This window comes from Mandrillus leucophaeus, unplaced genomic scaffold, assembly GCF_000951045.1.
Source record: "Mandrillus leucophaeus isolate KB7577 unplaced genomic scaffold, Mleu.le_1.0 Scaffold535, whole genome shotgun sequence".
NCBI lineage: Eukaryota > Metazoa > Chordata > Mammalia > Primates > Cercopithecidae > Mandrillus > Mandrillus leucophaeus.
This window is the reverse complement of record NW_012105753.1, coordinates 345220-363988: the sequence shown is the minus strand read 5'-3', so window position 1 is coordinate 363988 and position 18769 is coordinate 345220. Positions and strand designations below refer to the sequence as shown.

The window sequence follows — 18769 nt, the reverse complement described above, 5'->3', positions numbered from 1 at the left end:
CCAATGCCAGTAAATGTATGAAAAAGAAAGCTGACTGAGCCTGGTGGCTCATGCCTGTAATCCCAGCACTTCGGGAGGGCGAGACGGGCGGATCACCTGTGGTCGGGAATTTGAGACCAGACTGACCAACATGGAGAAACCCTGTCTCTACTAAAAATACAAAATTAGCTGGGCATGGTGGCATATGCCTGTAATCCCAGCTACTCGGGAGGCTGAGGCAGGAGAATCGCTTAAACCCAGGAGGTGGAGGTTGCAGTGAGCTAAGATCGTGCCATTGAACTCCAGCCTGGGCAACAAGAGTGAAGCTCCATCTCAAAAAAGAAAAAAAAAGAAAGAAAAAAAAAAGCATTCCTATTTCTCCACGTCCTCTCCAGCATCTGTTGTTTCATGTTTTAAATGATCACCATTCTAACTGGTGTGAGATGGTATTTCATTGTAGTTTTATTTGCATTTCTCTAGTGGCCAGTGATGATGAGCTTTTTTTCATGTTTGTTGGCCACATAAATGTCTTCTTTTGAGAAGTGTCTGTTCATATCCTTTGCCCACTTTTCAATGGGATTGTTTGTTTTTTCTTGTAAATTTGTTTAAGTTCCTTGTAGATTCTGGATATTAGCCCTTTGTCAGATGGAGTGATTGCAAAAATTTTCTCCCTTTCTGTAGGTTGCCTGTTCACTCTGATGATAGTTTCTTTTGCTGTACAGAAGCTCTTTAGTTTAATTAGATCCCATTTGTCAATTTTGGTTTTTGTTGCCCTGGCTTTTGGTGTTTTAGTCATGAAGTCTTTGCCCATGCCTATGTCCTGAATGGTAATTGCTTAGGTTTGCTTCTAGGGTTTTTATGGTTTTAGGTCTTACATTTAAGTCTTTAATCCATCTTGAGTTAATTTTTGTGTAAGGTGTAAGAGAGGGGTCCACTTTTAGTTTTCTGCATATGGCTAGCCAGTTTTTCCAACACCATTTATTAAATAGGGAATCCTTTCCCCATTGCTTGTTTTTGCGAGGTTTGTCAAAGATCAGATGGTTGTAGATGTGTGGTATTATTTTGAGGCCTCTGTTCTGTTCCATTCGTCTATATATCTGTTTTGGTACCAGTACCATGCTGTTTTGGTTACTGTAGCCTTGTAGTATAGTTTGAAGTCAGGTAGCGTGATGCCTCCAGCTTTGTTCTTTTTGCTTAGGATTGCCTTGGCCATTTGGGCTCTTTTTGGTTCCATGTGAAGTTTAAAGTAGTTTTTTTCTAATTCTGTGAAGAAAGTCAATGGTAGCTTGATGGGGATAGCATTAAATCTATAAATTTCTTTGGGCAGTATGGCCATTTTCATGGTATTAGTTCTTCTTATCTATGAGCATGGAATGTTTTTCTATTTGTTTGTGTGTTCTCTTATTTCGTTGAGCAGTGGTTTGTAGTTCTCCTTGAAGAGGTCCTTCACATCCTTTGTAAGTTGTGTTCCTAGGTATTTTATTCTCTTTGTAGCAATTGTGAATGGGAGTTCACTCATGATTTGGCTCTCTGTTTGTCTATTATTGGCGTACAGAAATGCTTGTGATTTTTGCATATTCATTTTGTATCCTGAGACTTTGCTGAAGTTGCTTATCAGCTTAAGGAGACTTTGGCCTGAGATGATGGGGTTTTCTAAATATATAATCATGTCATCTGCAAGCAGAGACAATTTGACCTCCTCTCTTCTTATTTGAATACCCTTTATTTCTTTCTCTTGCCTGATTGCCGTGGCCAGAACTTCCAATACTATGTTGAATAGGAGTGGTGAGAGAAGGCATTCTTGTCTTGTGCTGCTTTTCAAAGGGAGTGCTTCCAGCTTTTGCCCATTCAGTATGATATTGGCTGTGGGTTTGTCATAAATGGCTCCTATTATTTTGAGATACGTTCCATCAATACCTAGTTTATCGAGAGTTTTTAGCATAAAGGGGTGTTGAATTTCATCAAAGCCTTTTTCTGCATCTATTGAGATTATCATGTCATTTTTGTCATTGATTCTGTTTATGTTATGGCTTACGTTTATTGATTTGTGTACATTGAACCAGCCTTGCATCCCAGGGATGAAGCTGACTTGATTGTGGTGGATAAGCTTTTTGATGTGCTGCTGGATTTGGTTTGTCAGTCTTTTATTGAGAATTTTCGCATTGATGTTCATCAGGGATATTGGCCTGAAATTTTCTTTTTTTGTTGTGTCTCTGCCAGGTTTTGGTATCAGGATGATGCTGGCCTCATAAAATGAGTTAGGGAGGATTCCCTCTTTTTCTATTGATTGGAATAGTTTCAGAAGGAATGGTACCAGCTCCTCTTTGTACCTCTGGTAGAATTCAGCTGTGAATCCATCTGGTCCTGGGCTTTTTTTGGTTGGTAGGCTGTTAATTACTGTCTCAATTTCAGAACTTGTTATTGGTCTATTCAGGGACTCGACTTTCTCCTGGTTTAGTCTTGGGAGGGTGTATGTGTCCAGAAATTTATCCATTGCTTCTATTTGTGTAGAGGTGTTTATAGTATTCTCTGATGGTAGTTTGTATTTCTGTGGAATCAGTGGTGATATCCCCTCTATCATATTTGATTGTGTCTATTTTCTTCTTCTTTCTTTTTTTCCTTATTAGTCTGGCTAGTGGTCTATCTATTTTGTCTTTTCAGAAAAACCAGCTCCTGGATTCATTGATTTTTTGAAGGGTTTTTCCTGTCTCTATCTCCTTCAGTTATGTTCTGATCTTAGTTATTTCTTGTCTTCTGCTAGCTTTTGAATTTGTTTGCTCTTGTTTCTCTAATTCTTTTAATTGTGATGTTAGGTTGTCAATTTTAGATCTTTCCCGCTTTCTCCTGTGGGCATTTAGTGCTACAGATTTTTCTCTAAACACTGCTTTGGCTGTGTCCCAGAGATTCTGGTACATTGTGTCTTTGTTCTCACTGGTTTCAAAGAACTTATTTATTTCTGCCTTCATTTTGTTATTTACTCAATAGTCATTCAGGAGCAGGTTGTTCAGTTTCCATGTAGTTGTGTGGTTTTGAGTGAGTTTCTTACTCCTGAGTTCTAATTTGATTGTACTGTGGTCAGGGAGACTGTTTGTTATGATTTCTGTTCTTTTGCATTTGCTGAGGAGTGCTGTACTTCCATTTATGTGGTCAATTTTAGAATAAGTGCAGTATAGTACTGAGAAGCATGTATATTCTGTTGATGTGGGATGGAGAGTTCTGTTGATGTAGAATGGAGAGTTAGGTTGGCTTGATCCAGAGCTGAGTTCAAGTCCTGAATATCCTTGTTAATTTTCTGTCCCATTGATTTGTCTAATATTGACAGTGGAGTGTTAAAATCTCCCACTAGTATTGTGTGGACATCTAAGTCTCTTTGTAGGTCTCTAAGAACTTGCTTTATGAATCTGGGTGCTCCTGTATTGGGTGCATATATATTTAGGATAGTTAGCTCTTCTTGTTGCATTGATCCATTTACCATTACATAACGCCCTTCTTTGTCTTTTTTGATATTTGTTGGTTTAAAGTGTGTTTTTTCAGAGACTAGGATTGCAACTCCTGCTTTTTTTTTCTTTCCATTGGCTTGTAAATCTTCCTCCATCCCTTTATTTTGAGCCTATGTGTGTCTTCGCACATGAGATGGGTCTCCTGAATACAGCACAGTGAGGGGTCTTGACTATCAAATTTACCAGTCTGTGTCTTTTAATCGAGGCATTTAGCCCATTTACATTTAAAGTTAATATTGTTATTTGTGAATTTGATCCTGTCATTATGATGCCAGTTGGTTATTTTGCCTGTTAGTTGATGCAGTTTCTTCATAGTGTTGATGGTCTTTACAGTTTGGTATGTTTTTGCAGTGTCTGGTACCAGTTTTTCCTTTCCATGTTTAGTGCTTCCTTCAGGAGCTCTTGTAAGGCAGCCTTGGTGGTGACAAAATCTCTCAGCCTTTGCTTGTCTATAAAGGATTTTATTTCTCCTTTGTTTACGAAGCTCAGTTTGGCTGGATATGAAATTCTGAGTTGAAAATTCTTTTCTTTAAGGATTTTGAATATTGGTTCCCACTCTCTTCTGGCTGGTAGGGTTTCTGCAGAGAGATCTGCTATTAGTCTGATGGGCTTCCCTTTGTGGGTAACCCGACCTTTCTCTCCGGCTGCCCTTAACATTTTTTCCTTCATTTCAACCTTGGTAAATCTGAGAATTATGTGTCTTGGGGTTGCTCTTCTCGAGGAGTATCTTTGTGGTGTTCTCTGTATGTCCTGAATTTGAATGTTGCCCTGTCTTGCTAGGTTCGAGAAGTTCTGGATAATATCCTGAAGAGTGTTTTCTAACTTGGTTCCGTTCTCCCCATCACTTTCAGGTACACCAATCAAATGTAGGTTTGGTCTTTTCACATAGTCCCATATTTCTTGGAGGCTTTGTTTGTTCCTTTTCATTCTTTTTTCTCTAATCTTGTCTTCATGCTTTATTTCATTAAGTTGATCTTTGATCTCTGATATCCTTTCTTCCTCTTGATCGGTTCAGCTGTTGATACTTGTGTATGCTTCATGAAGTTCTTCTGCTGTGTTTTTCAGCTCCATCAGGTCATTTATGTTCTTCTCTAAAATGGTTATTCTAGTTAGCAATTCATCTAAGCTTTTTTCAAGGTTCTTAGCTTCTTTGCATTGGGTTAGAACATGCTCCTTTAGCTCAGAGGAGTTTGTTATTAGCCATCTTCTGAAGCCTACTTCTGTCAATTCGTCAAATTCATTCTCCAGTTTTGTTCCCTTACTGGTGAGGGGCGTGATCCTTTGCAGGAGGCATTCTGCTTTTTGGAATTTTCAGCCCTTTTGCACTCGTTTTTCCTCATCTTCATGGATTCATCTACCTTTGGTCTTTGATGTTGGTGACCTTTGGATGGGGTTCTTGTGTGGACGTCCTTTTTGTTGATGTTGATGCAATTCCTTTCTGTTTGTTGGTTTTCATTCTAACAGTCAGGTCCCTCTGCTGCAGGTCTGCTGGAGTTTGCTGGATGTCCACTCCAGACCCTGTTTGCCTGGGTATCACCAGTAGAGGCTGAAGAACAGCAAAGATAGATGCCTGTTCCTTCCTCTGGAAGCTTTGTCCCAGAGGGGCACCTGCCAGATGCCAGCCGGAGCTCTCCTGTATGAGGTGTCTGTTGACCTCTGCTGGGAGGTGTCTCCCAGTCAGGGGGTACAGGGGTCAGGAACCCACTTGAGGAGGCAGTCTGTCTCTTAACTGAGCTTGAGTGCTGTGCTGGGAGATCCTCTGCTCTCTTCAGAGCTGGCAGGCAGGAACATTTGAGTCTGCTGAAGCTGTGCCCACAGCTGCTCCTTCCCCCAGGTGCTCTGTCCCAGGGAGATGGGAGTTTTATTGATAAGCCCCTAACTGGAGCTGCTACCTTTCTTTCAGAGATGCCCTGCGCAGAGAGGAGGAATCTAGAGAGGCAGTCTGGCTACAGCAGCTTTGTAGAGTAGTGATGGGTACTGCCCAGTTTGAACTTCCGGTAGCTTTGTTTACACTGTGAGGGGAAATCCACCTACTCAAGTCTCTGTAATGGCGAATGCCCTTCCCACTACCAAGCTGGAGCGTGCCAGGTTGACTTCAGATTTCTATGCTGGCAATGAGAATCTCAAGCCACTGGATCTTAGCTTGCTGGGCTCTCTTGGGGTGGGATCCGCTGAGCTAGACCACTTGGCTCCCTGGCTTCAGCTCTCTTTCCAGGGGAGTGAACGTGTCTCACTGGCATTCCAGGCACCATGGGTGTATGAAAGAAAACTCTTGCAGCTAGCTTGGTGTCTGCCCAAGTGGCCTCCCCGTTTTGTGCTTGAAACCCAGGGCCTTGGTGATGTAGGCACCCAAGGGAATCTCCTGGTCTGCAGGTTGCGAAGACCGTGGGAAAAACATAGTGTCTGGGCCAGAGTGTACCATTTCTCAAGGCACAGTCCCTCATGGCTTCCCTTGGCTAGTGGAGGGAGTTCTCTGACCCCTTGTGCTTCCTGGGTGAGGCGACACCCCACCCTGCTTTGGCTCATCCTCCATGGGCTGCATCCACTGTCTAACCAGTTCCAATGAGATGAGCGGGTACCTCAGTTGGAAATGCAGAAATCATCCACCTTCTGCACTGATCTCCCTGGGATCTGCAGACCGGAGATGTTCCTATTCAGCTGTCTTGCCAGCCTCCAGCCACTTCTAAGTCTTTATCAGTAAAATATGAGGGTTGGACTCAGAAACTCAAAACTCCTTTCCAGACTTTCTTAACATTCTTTGATTCAATGAATTTAATAGACATTTTCTTGTAACGGGTTCCACAGATCTTCATGCAGAATCCAGTGATACATGGGCAGCCTTAACATTACTCTTGTTGTCTTGGTTTTCATCTGCCTTTCTATCCATTGTCCACATAGTGAAATTTATGTTCTTTGGTAATCATCATTGATCTATTATATTCTTATCTATTTAAAGCTTTATTCAACCATGAGCTTCCCCTGCCATAACATTTTTCTGGTTTCCTTTTAAGGTTACCTTGTATTCAGCTATTTAAAAAATATTTCTATGGTCAACCAGTGCACTCTGAGTATTGTGTACTTTACTGGAAATTGTGTTGATGTTCCTGTAAATTTTTTTGTAATTCATATTTAATAATGAAAGGGTCTCCCATTTCTCTCTCTTAAAGTAAAACCCGTTAATGTTTATCTATTATTCAAATTAAAACTTCTACTTTTAATGGAAATTTATTCATTTTTGTGTATCTCTGCCAAACTTTTCTCTATTGATATAACCCATTATTACAGACTTTTATCTTTTTTGGATACCCTCTGAAGCCTCTTCCTTAAAAGCACCACTGGCAACAGACTCTCCTTTGAAATATTAATTAGTTAATTTTACATACGGATTTCATCAATTCTACTTTTTTACTTGTCTTTTGCAACTACATTTAGTATCATCGTATACATATAAAAATATATCTTAATTCCTTATTCCTTCTAATTTAAATATCAAATTTCAGATGTTATTTTTTTTTCTTTTCAGCTCCACCTCCCATTCTAAGCTACAACCGAAATCCCTTCCCTATAGCATTTTCTATCGTGAACAAAACAAAATATCTTAGCCTTGTGAAGCAGTGCTCCCTAAAGGTCAATATGCGTACAAATTACCTGGGGACCCTGCTAGAATGCATATTGTAACTCAGTTCTGCATCTTTAACAAACTCTCATGGAATGTCAGGGCTCCCGATTTTGGGATTATGTTTCAAGCAGGAAGGAGTTAGGGTTTTCCTGTTCATAAGTCCTATTTTAAGGCGTACTTTCACCGTGAGTTTTTTTTATTGTCGCTTAATCCTTTTAATGTGTTCCTGGGACTCTTTGATTTAGTTAACATTTGAACAGTGCTTTAGAATTCCCCAAGCATTTAAACACACAGTATCTCATTTGATACCCAGAGCAATCCTGTGTTGTAGGGTGGCTTAGGGTCCTGAAATTCAAGATTGTGCTGATAAACCTGTGGTGACAGAGTTAAGACAAGAAAAGATTTCTCCTCTGATTCTGCATCTTTCTCCAAACTCTTTCTGCTAACATCATTACCTCCCACTTCAAATGTAAAGAGAGCCCTTTTCTCTCCCATTCTGAACAAACCTCTGGTTTCTAACTAGTCACATTCTCTCCCTGAGCTTATGACTATGATCAGGAGATCAGCTCAAGCTTGGGCTCATGCCCATTCATGCGGCCCATTTATGAGGTGGGTTAAGAAGACCAGCAGCCCTTCTAGAACCACATGGATTATGGAATGTCCATTTTCCCCAAATGAGGGAGGGCTGTCCCAGAAGAAGGGTGCAGGGGTTATTGGGCAGAAAAATGAACACGTATCTGCTATTTTACCTCTTGATTTCCCAGTGCTTACACGCGTGCACACGCACACACACGCACTTTTGAAAACCTCCTCTCTAAACCTAATAACATTGCTCGAAAGTTCACCCTCTCCCAGAGAAGAGATAGTAAAAAAATTTGTGCCCAGCCACTGTATCGAGCTACAAGGTCAAGATCACTAGATAGTTCACAATATTCTCAATCAAGTTTAGAAATAATATTTCATGGATATATAATCATGGGGCTAAGTCATATGTTTTGCCTATTCACAATATTTAACAAAAGAAAAACCATATACTCATAATAACATCTGTGATTTTTAAAGTGCACGCAGCACACTCTGTTCACCAGTTCAGAGCATAAGACACATTTTGCTGGACAGACTGGAGAGCAGGGACCACAGTGGCCTCAGTTCCTCTGTCAGCCAATTTGTTTGACCCCAGGTTATGCTCTCAGGAAGGTTCTTCCTTGTCCAGTGTCCTCAATGGACATTACTGAGAGGGCCACCAGAGCCTGACCATCTGGGAGCTGGTTCAATTGGCACAATTACAGGGCTTGGCATTTGCTTTAGGGATCGAGCAATCCCAGGGGTCCTAGACTTAAACTCCCTTGAAACTCAGCTCATTTAGAACTTTAGTTAGATACTAGGAGATGTGGCTCCTGGGAACCCTGTTAGTTCCCAGAAATTTAATCAAATTTTTGAACTTTATCTCAGCCAGTGTTAGTTTTCTCTTTGTAAAGGGAGCTGGAACTCAGCAAGTCTACAAAGTAAAATGGTAGATTGCAGTGGCAAAGCAGAGCTCATCTACTTCCAGTCGAGGCTGCATCAGCCAGTGATGCTTTATGATGAGGGAATTGTTGCCTCTCATTTTTGGAAGAGGTCTGTGTGATCAGGCTTTCCCCATGAATCTTTTCTTCTGCACTTTCCCAATTCTTTCCCCTGGTTTGAATTAACATTACCCTGAGGCAGTAAATTCAAGTTTTGCAATTCAGCAGGGAAATAATTGGCCAAACCTCAAAAAGTCTTATATCCCTGGTTACAGGTTGAAAGATTTTATTTGCAAAATTTGTATGTTCTTTCCTTTTACACTTTCAGGTAGAACTTTACCAAAAATGGAAAAAAGTAGGCAAGACATCCTATTTTTTAACTTTTTTTTTAAAGGAAGAACTTAATTGCTATATAGTCTAAGAACCAAGGATCAATGGTTAATAATGAACCAATTATGTAGCTACCTCTAGCCAATGATTGCCACTTCTCAGCTATGGATTAAAGAGTCATCATCGCTCCAACTATCCCTCTTACTCTTAGAGTGTGTCGCTTGCAATACTCACCCACCTCTATCAAATTTTGCAGGACAGAGATCTGAGAAGGGAACCCCGGAAACAACAAATGTTCATCATAGCTATTCGCAAGTTCCTTGGTTTTTAAGTTGTTGTTTGTTTTGCTAACCATTTATTTTTATAAATGAAAATATGTTCATTTTATCTATAAATAAAAAATGTTTATTCTCCCCATTCCTCTATTTTTTTTCCCTCTGTATTGCAGAGAAATTTTACCTTCTAATGGGATATCAGTCTGCTTTCTTACTGAGAGTCACTTTGTTCTGACAGGTCTCTTAGTGGCCATCTTATTGTAGTATCTGTTTCCAAAGAATGTATAGGCAGAGAAACGTCTTTAGAATCCAATGCCCTGAATTCAAGTTCTGTTTTAATAGTTGAGTAACCTTGGATAATCTTTGAGAACTCGTTTGTTTTTTCTTAATCTTGATCTAGGAAATGATCTAATAATACATTTCATGCTTTCCTTTTAACTCTATTAGGAGGACGGGTCACATACGCATCATACATGAAGATAGCTTTTCAATTGCAAATGTTCACAAAAGTTCAATTCTAGTTTAAAATAATCATATTACTGTTATTTATTTACTTCTTACTACCTTGGAATTCATGCAGTACTATTTTATTTCTTACTATAGCTCCCTCTCTTTTTTCTTATAACTTTAACATCCTGCCTATTTTTGGATAGATCTTCCTTCCTCTATATACTTTTCTTCATTCATTCTTAGCCCTGGAAGTCAGCCAAGGTTTCCCTTCGTCACTTTTATTATGACATACCCTTTGGCAGATAGTAAAGATAAACCTCTTTTTATCGCTAAAGTTACACTTAAGTTTCTTTTTACAAGAGAGTGGTTTGGCCTGGTTCTCTAAACACTGAAAACATTATTTCCAACTACACATCAGAGTCAGGTGATTTTCTTGAGCCTTCTGGAACATGTCCTTCCTGTCCCTTAGACCCAGCTACATCCTCTGTTTTTAAATGGAAAGCACTTGGCAAATAGTTAACCCTATTTGCTTTTTGCCAGAGTCCCATTTCATTTTTTAAGTTCTGGATGCAAGTTCCAGAACTATCTGCAGCATTTTCTGAAACATCTTTTAAAACCAGATTACAATATCTCCTTTGTGCACCGTTTCTCCTTGAAGAAAATGACCAGCATTTCTATCCTTGGCTTGCTGAATGGAGTAAAATCAAAGATTTTCCAGCATCCCTGGTTCTTCTACTCTTGATAGAGTTCCCAGAATAAATCCTGCTTCTAAGTGAAAACTCTTGGATGAGAATAAGGGTTTTTAGGAGTTTTGGACTAGATTTTCTTCTTATTCCAAACCATCAGTTAGTTTATATTTAAACATAAGTGAGGCCTGAAGACTTAATGAGTTGAGAAATATTTTGGGATGCCCAGAAAGCAATGATGAAGTTCATGGAAGTATATGCTTTTTAAAAATTGAAGGGAGTACTTTGTGACCAACCAGGTCACTGCTGTAGCAAAATATAAAATATGCCATGGTCAAAGCAGTGATGATTTCTTTTGGGTGGGGTTCCTAGAGATTCCAAGAAGATATCATGATATATGTGAGTGAAACATATCACCAGTGAAGTTCTGTCTGCCTGGCACTAACTTATTACTTGACTTGAGTTGTAGGAGGAACAGACACCTTTACATATTGCCTCCCGCCTGGGTAAAACAGAAATTGTCCAGCTCCTTCTACAACATATGGCTCATCCAGATGCGGCCACTACAAATGGGTACACACCGCTGCACATCTCTGCCCGGGAGGGCCAGGTGGATGTGGCGTCAGTCCTATTGGAAGCAGGAGCAGCCCACTCCTTAGCTACCAAGGTAAGGAGAATGACATGATGACAACATGGACCAAGAGGATTCCTAAGTCATGGTCTTTCTACTCTACCACATACAGAATCAAGAACGTAGATCTCCTTAGGCCTTGACTTACTTCTTTCTCTACATATTTAAGATTCATTGTCTAAATGATTTAAGGGAATTGTGAGATTCCATATATCTTCAATAAAGAGTGCTGAATTTCATTCTAATTAATGCCAATGTTTCTAGGACAGGTATCTAGTACTCTAAGACGATTTTCATAAAGCAAGGACTACTTTTTCTTCTGTTTTTATTATAAAATCTATAATATATTCTTAAGAAAAAGATGAATGAAATTCCTAAATACATTGAACTGGTAATACTAATGAGGAAGAGGGTACTGCATTAGATTGGCAGTACTATATTTGTTGTGAGTTGTAGTACCAGATCGAAGCTCACTTTACTTATGCATTTTTGCAACCCTACTATTAGCCACCACTTATTTGACATTCTCATTCCCATATTAGTTTTCAACGTTACCAACTACACTCTTGCTTGGGTATTTACAGTGTTTAAACAGAGCTGAGCTGGAAAATCACACCTCCTTAGTTGTTATTGACATCGAACAAAGAATTTGACTTATGTTCCAAGTTTCATGACAGGGCAGAGTAATTTTTCCTATGCTTTACACATGCTATTTGACATTCACAATGTGGAGATGACTTAGAATAAAACATGAATATACTCAGCTAATGAGAGCAAAACTGAGCCAGCACACGTGAATTTGTCATGGAGCAAAATAATTCCCACAAATATAACAGCGATTCAGATTAACAAAAGGACAATTTCAATTCTCTCATAATCAGTAGGCATAAGCACTGCATCCAGGGAGAGGGAAAGTTGCAAATATAAACTGAGCTAGTGATGTGGCATCTGTCCTCTTATAAGTAGGAGCAGCCCACTAGCTCTTATGGCTTATCTGGTTGCCTGCTATGACTTACCTGGTTGCCTATGGCTGTGAAAAGTACTTTGATATAAGAAATTGACAATTATTGAAGTTCTGAACTCTGAAAAGTTGAAAGGATTTTAAAAGTTCTTTAAAAAAAAAGAAACTAAGCAACAAATGTAGTAATAACTCGAGAGATTTGGTAATTGTCTTACCAGAGGAGGGTGTAAATCATCAAAATTAAGATACATAAAATACAGAAATAGAAAATAAAACGTAGTCTCTTATCTTTCAAAGATGTTTAGGATTTAAAAAATATAACTATATCCACGGTAAATTAGGGCAATAAAATAGAATAAAATGTTAAACAGCACTTTTTTTTTTTTTGAGTCAGAGTCTCACTCTGTCGCCCAGGCTGGAGGGCAATGGCATGATCTTGGCTCAATACAACCTCTGCCTCCCGGGTTCAAGCGATTCTTCTGCCTCAGCCTCCTGAGTAGCTGGGACTACAGGTGCCTTCCACCACGCCTGGCTAATTTTTTTGTATTTTTAGTAGAGACGGGGTTTCACTGTGTTAGCCAGGATGGTCTTGATCTCCTGACCTCGTGACCCACCCACCTCGGCCTCCTAAAGTGCTGGGATTACAGGAGTGAGCCACTGCACCTGGTCAAACATCATTTTAAGAGTTCAGCTGACTAGGGCTGAACAGTGGTTGATTCATCATTATTAAAGCCATGTAAGTGTTTCTAAATATCAGAGGGTAAATGAAGTCTTGGTGAGATTAACATAAAAGAAGAAGGTAGATGTATGACTCAAGAGATGTCTTCTGACTTTGGTTTTGTTATTCTACAGTAGATTTTATGTAGTTTTGTCTAATAATCATTTCCAAACTTATAGGAGTTGGATCACTATTCTAGCAAGACTTTAAAGATAAGGAATTTATTTTTTCTTCCTCATCACGTAGTTAGTCTCAAAGAACTCTGTTTCATCCTGAATATCACCCTAATCATTGTGTGCCTTGAGTGGGGGGAGGAGAGCTCTAACCACAAGTGCTGGTTTATATGAACAATTCAAGAAAGAAGAAATACTTCCTACCTTTGTCCCACACTTGGAAAAAACCAGAAGATTCACTCTCTTCCAAGAATTTATTAATACCAAATGTTCAAAAAAGAAGCAAAAAGAAAAACGTCATCTCATTTAAAAATAATTTGTCTGGAGACACCGAAAGGGCAATATTGCTTCTTGGGGGATATTCTGTATTTACAATGGGGGTTAAATGGTCCCAGGATAAGCCATAGCTTACAGCACCTAATCCAGCCATATTTGCTATGTGTTTTACAGGCCCTGGTCGGTGTTAGAATTCCCCTACTCCCACTGTAGTGCCAGAAGAGCATGTGGTTAAACTGTCTGGCCAAGAGGATGGATTTGACATCATGGTGTAGGAACTGTGCCATCCTCGAGATCTTAGTCCAGAGACTTATCTGTATTTATAAGACACTGCTAATTACAGAGCAAGGCCATTGGTTAGGCACGGAAGACACTGAATGTACACATATCAACATGTGTAGGAGAGCAGCCCTCTGAAAAAAAGCTTTAAAGCTTTGGTGTGTTTAAACTCTGGTGTTAATCAGCCCAACATCATGCCAGGAGTAGAATGTGTTTTACAAAAGCAATTGGTCTTCTAGGCAGTGTGAGTCTTCTGGGAAAGGGGACAAGTCAGGATGGGAGTTGCTTTATAATAGTGCATGTTTTTTGTTCTATAGACCATTTATCTTGCCATTTCTGCAGAAAATATGTCAATTAATTCACAAATACTTGTTTTTACTATGGCTGCCAAAATATCCTAAAATTTAAATGAATTTGGAATTCAGGTGTTACAAAAAGGATTGCAAGAAAGAGAAGGAGGGTTGGAGAGAAAGCAGCTGTTGTTTCAAGTCTATTAATTTTAGAGGCAGGAAAAAGATTTTTTTCCCCCATTCACAAATTGGAGCCAGTTTACTGACACTGGTGGCTTTTAAAAATCCCAAACCTATAAAGTCAGATTTCGGTCTCCAAGCCCTTAAAATAAAATTTCTGTTGTTCAGTCTATCAAGCCAAACTTTTGTATGTTAAATTTTATTCTTTTTCTTTGTCCTTGTTCATGGCTAACAGATATAATGCTACCAGTATTTTTTCCAAATGAAGAATCAGTATAGTTTGCTTAATATGTTAACAGATAAAAATATTTTGTGAGGCGTTACAATAATAAATACGATTTTACTTTTTCTCACATTTTCAGAAGGGTTTTACTCCCTTGCATGTAGCCGCCAAATATGGAAGCCTGGACGTGGCAAAACTTCTCTTGCAACGCCGTGCTGCCGCAGATTCTGCAGGGAAGGTAAAGATTTTCTATACGTTATAATTATGTAACAGTCAAGGTGATAGATTAGGAGATCTGTAAAGACATTTTTCTCACTTCTCTGAAAGGAATGTGAGAGCACCTGATGAAACTATACCAAATAGACATGGTGGCGATGCCTTCCATGACCGTCCATGTACACACTGATTCAGAAAGCATTTTGAGCTGTGCCTCAAAGTCTTGTCACAACAGCCCCAGAAGTCTCTATATTAAGAAGGATCCCTGCAATGTTAATGTAGTCTTTCTTACATAGCAGTTTAGACCTTTATACATTGTGACCATCAAGATGCCCTTTGCTGGTGGTATGCTCATTTTCAATTTTAGTTATGTTTTTAATATGAAAATTATTGGGGCTTTTATTTTCATTCTTTTTTCTATTGACTATATTAATTCATTAACATGAATGTAATCAGCATCAGTTTCCAGGCATCCTGGTAGCTTCAGGGCAGCTAACCCTAATTTATTAATGCTGAAACTTAAACACACCCTTTACAGAATGGCCTTACCCCGCTCCATGTTGCTGCTCATTATGACAACCAGAAGGTGGCGCTGCTGCTACTGGAGAAGGGTGCTTCCCCTCATGCCACTGCCAAGGTGAGGACCACAGAAAAGGATTTACAGACATAGGGTGTAACTATCACCTGAAAACACATGAGAATTGTCTTTTAAACACATGATATAGTATAACTGCGACTAGTTCTGGCGCTAGTAGTTTTGGTATTGAGACCCTTTTTTTCCCCTTGTATTTCCACCAGTTGCGTCTAGAAAACCTTTTTTAAGATTTTTAAAGAGTCAGCAAATATTCAGGGGATGTGCCTGTAAACCAGCAGACATGAATCTTATTGCTAACATTCTGTGTGTTAGAGAATGAAGTCTGAATTTTGAGAAATGAGAAGTAAAGTCATTAACATGTTTTCCCTTCTCTCCTATAAACCACATGCTGTGATTAAAATGTCCTTTTATAATCTCATTCTTTCAGACTTCAAACTTCTATTTGTTTCTTTTTTTTTTTTTTTTTTTTTAATGTTTTACCTGTGTTAACTGTAGCATGGATCCCTCTAAGTCCCTAGACTCGGGGGTGGCGTGGGGGGATTCCTTTTTGGTGTACATCTAGCACCAAATTCCGAAACAGCTCCAACTAAGACTTGTACTTACGGACAGGGCATTTTCCACCATTCTAGTTGGCCCCTTATTAAACTGAAAATATATATGAATGTCGTATAATGCATAAAGTCCTCACTGCGTCTTTCGTTCATTAACTCAGCACACCTATTTTGAGAACACGTCAGGGTTTATTTAAAAAATATTGATCGTAATGGGAAAATATGTATGCTATATTAGACAACATAATAAAACAACTGCCACCATTTATTTGCCAAACACTACGCCGAGCACTTTACAGCAATATCTCATAATAACCCCATGAGACTGGTATTCTAATGATCTCCATTTTGCAGATGAGAAAGTGAGATTTAAGTAGGTTAATTTTCCAGTCATCTGAATAATATGTGTTAGAGCTTGTACCTGGGTTTGACCTCAGGCAGACTGACTTTAGAGCTGATGTTCTTAACCACTAGGTCCTTTGTGTCCCAAAGCAATAGAGAGAGATTTATTCCATTCTATTATACAAGTATATACATATATACTCATATGCCTATTTAAATTATGCATATTATAAATATAAAATAGGATATATACAAAAATATGTTCTGTATAATATATATTTATATATAAATGTTATATATAATATACATATATAACTTTGTACACATACATACCTATACATCTATATATATTTATATCTTTTTGATGCCAATAAACAGTTTACAATAAAGTACTTGAACTGTCAAAAGAGGATGCCAAATGTTCATAATTATCCACAGTGTTCTTATTCCTCTTTTTTCTACAATCTCATAAATTCTACACATATTTTATGTCTTTCTTCACACTACTAGAGTAGTGTTCATATCATATTCATTTGCATATCTATGAGGTGTTTAATAACATATGTGAGTTCCCAATAAATTTGCATGAAAGAATGAAGATTGAGCAACTATGGAATAAAAATATACCTGCTCACTTAACATGGCAGCATTTTTTTTTTCGTTAGCTTTCCAGGCTGACCATTCTCAACATAGATACAAAAGACTTCATCAGTACTCATGAGTACTTTCATTGAACTCTTATGATGTGCAAAGAAAGGATTGTAGGTACTCAATGGGAGGTAAAATTGTAAAACGTGTGTTCTCTTTCCACAAGGAACTCTGAATCTACTTGCAAGAGAAGACCTAGATTATAAATTAATGTGTATGGTTTTCCTAAAGAGACAAGCATAGCCTTGATTTCTACCCTCTACCTTGTATGGTCCTTAATCTTAGGCATGCATATACCGAGTTCAGACGATGATGTAAAGCATTTCTCTACTCCAGAGTCCACAGTAGGATGGGTATTCTGGGAATGCCTCTCTAGTGTCTTTCACTTATCTGCCCCAGCCTGTCAATGAACATGAGCCCTTCATCTTTGGGGCAACTCCTAGAGGTCTCCAGATGGTAAGATCCCCATGGTAGTCTCCACTTTAGACTCTCTTTCTGCTCATTATAATGTCCCCTCTCCTCAACACGCATGGTCCTTTGGCCACGAGAACTTTGCTTCTTTCCACCAGAGTCCAGAACCTTCTCTTAGTCTTTATTGGGAGTGCTGCAATTACTTGAGTCCCAAAATGTTTCCTCTTTGTGGAGTAAGAGGGCTTTTCAGATCTTGTATGTTGAGTATCTACCAGACAAACCTCCTCCATTGCCAGAATTGACACCTTCTTTGATGGTCGCTTATGTTGTTTTGCTAAAATGTCCCTTTACCTGACCTTAGTAGAGCCCATGCTGTAGGCAGGGGGGTAATTGAGACTAAAGAAACACATTGTAGCAAAAAGAATTTGACTAAACTTACTTGGTCCACAAAAATCTATGTGTCCTTTTTTTCAATAGAGTCTATGGACACAAATACAATATTTTGAAGCATCCGGGACCTCTGATCAAACCCTGAAAAGGCTTCCAAGCTGAATTTCCTTCAGTTGCTTCAGGAGAAACATTATTTGTCAAAAATGAAAGAGACTTATTCTTGCTTAGAGAAATGGGGACAGAGTAGATAATGTAGGGTTGTGTGAGAATCAAGATTTGATGATGGCTCATAAAGACATTTACATTCTCAAAACACTTTTTTATTTTTTGGTACACTTTGCAGTTAGCTTTAAGGAAATAGTATGACATAAAAATACCTCTCATGTTTGATTACAGGCTCAAGCCTGTACTCCCAGCACTTTAGGGGCCAAGGTGAGCAGATTGCTTGAGCTCATGAGTTTGAGATGAGCCTGGGCAACATGGTGAAACCCCATCTCTACCAAAAATACAAACAAAATTAGCTAGTCACAGTGGTGTGTGCCTGGAGTCCTCGGTACTTAGGAGGCTGAGGTGGGAGGATCACGAGCCCAGGAGGTGGAGGTTGCAGTGACTGAGATGGCACCACTGCACTCCAGTCTAGGTGATGGAGCCATACCTTGTCTCAACAAATAAATAAATAAATCATCTCATGGTAATCTCACAAGAAGCACTTGATCATTATGCTGTCTTTCCCTTCAGCATGTCGCTGAGGGGAAAAGCCACAGTTAATGGCAAAGACGCTGTTGTTAATTTCTATCACACATTTCAAATGGAAAATTCTACCAGATTTGATAAAGAAAAGGAAATGAAACAATATATATTGCAGACTTACAGTTGTTCCACATTTTTTTTTCTTTTAATTAAGTATGGGGTTTAGAGTTTTGTTCTTGTAAGCAGAGTATAGTTATCCTGACCCTCTCCACAAACTCCCACCCAAAATGAGTAGCCTCATATTTCTACTTTTGAAGCAGCAAGTTATGAAGAAGGGGAGATCTAGGATTTGAATGGACCACAAAACTAATATAAGCTAATTTTGTTGTTGAATATATTTTAAATTAGAATTGAACCCATTAAAGACAGGGATCATGTCATGTTCACCATTGCATTCCCACACCTAGCACACTGCTTGGCATATGCTAGGCACTCAGTAATATTTGTTGAACCAGTTTAAAGTACAATCCAAACAGAAGCGTATTAGTTGGAGTATTATAATAAGATAATAGAAATAATTCCATTTGATTCTTTATGTTATAAACATATGTGAAGTGTAGCCTTGGTTCCAGACAGCACATACAATTCAAGAGCAATATTGGCAAACTAGAATCAGCTCAGAACAGAACATCCTTATAGGGAGAGATCTAGAAATGGCACTTCCATCAGGAATGGTTGAAGAAATGGAGAAAATTAGCCTGGAAAACAGAACACTAAAGGTGGATATGAAAATCATCCCCAGATATTTAAAGGATGGTCATGTAGAAGAGAAACCTGGCTTATTCTATGTT

General features: G+C 38.9%; 1 protein-coding gene across 3 annotated transcripts in view; it reads left to right on the top strand.

Annotated features, from left to right (window-relative positions):
- The window catches only part of ANK2 (ankyrin 2, neuronal), a 602309-nt gene that overhangs the window by 482019 nt on the left and 101521 nt on the right, over positions 1-18769 (top strand). For all 3 annotated transcript variants that reach the window (XM_011997275.1, XM_011997273.1, XM_011997276.1), the window contains 3 exons: positions 10814-11011; positions 14215-14313; positions 14830-14928. In XM_011997275.1, coding sequence (XP_011852665.1) covers positions 10814-11011; positions 14215-14313; positions 14830-14928 — 396 coding nt within the window. The remainder of the gene's footprint in view (positions 1-10813; positions 11012-14214; positions 14314-14829; positions 14929-18769) is intronic.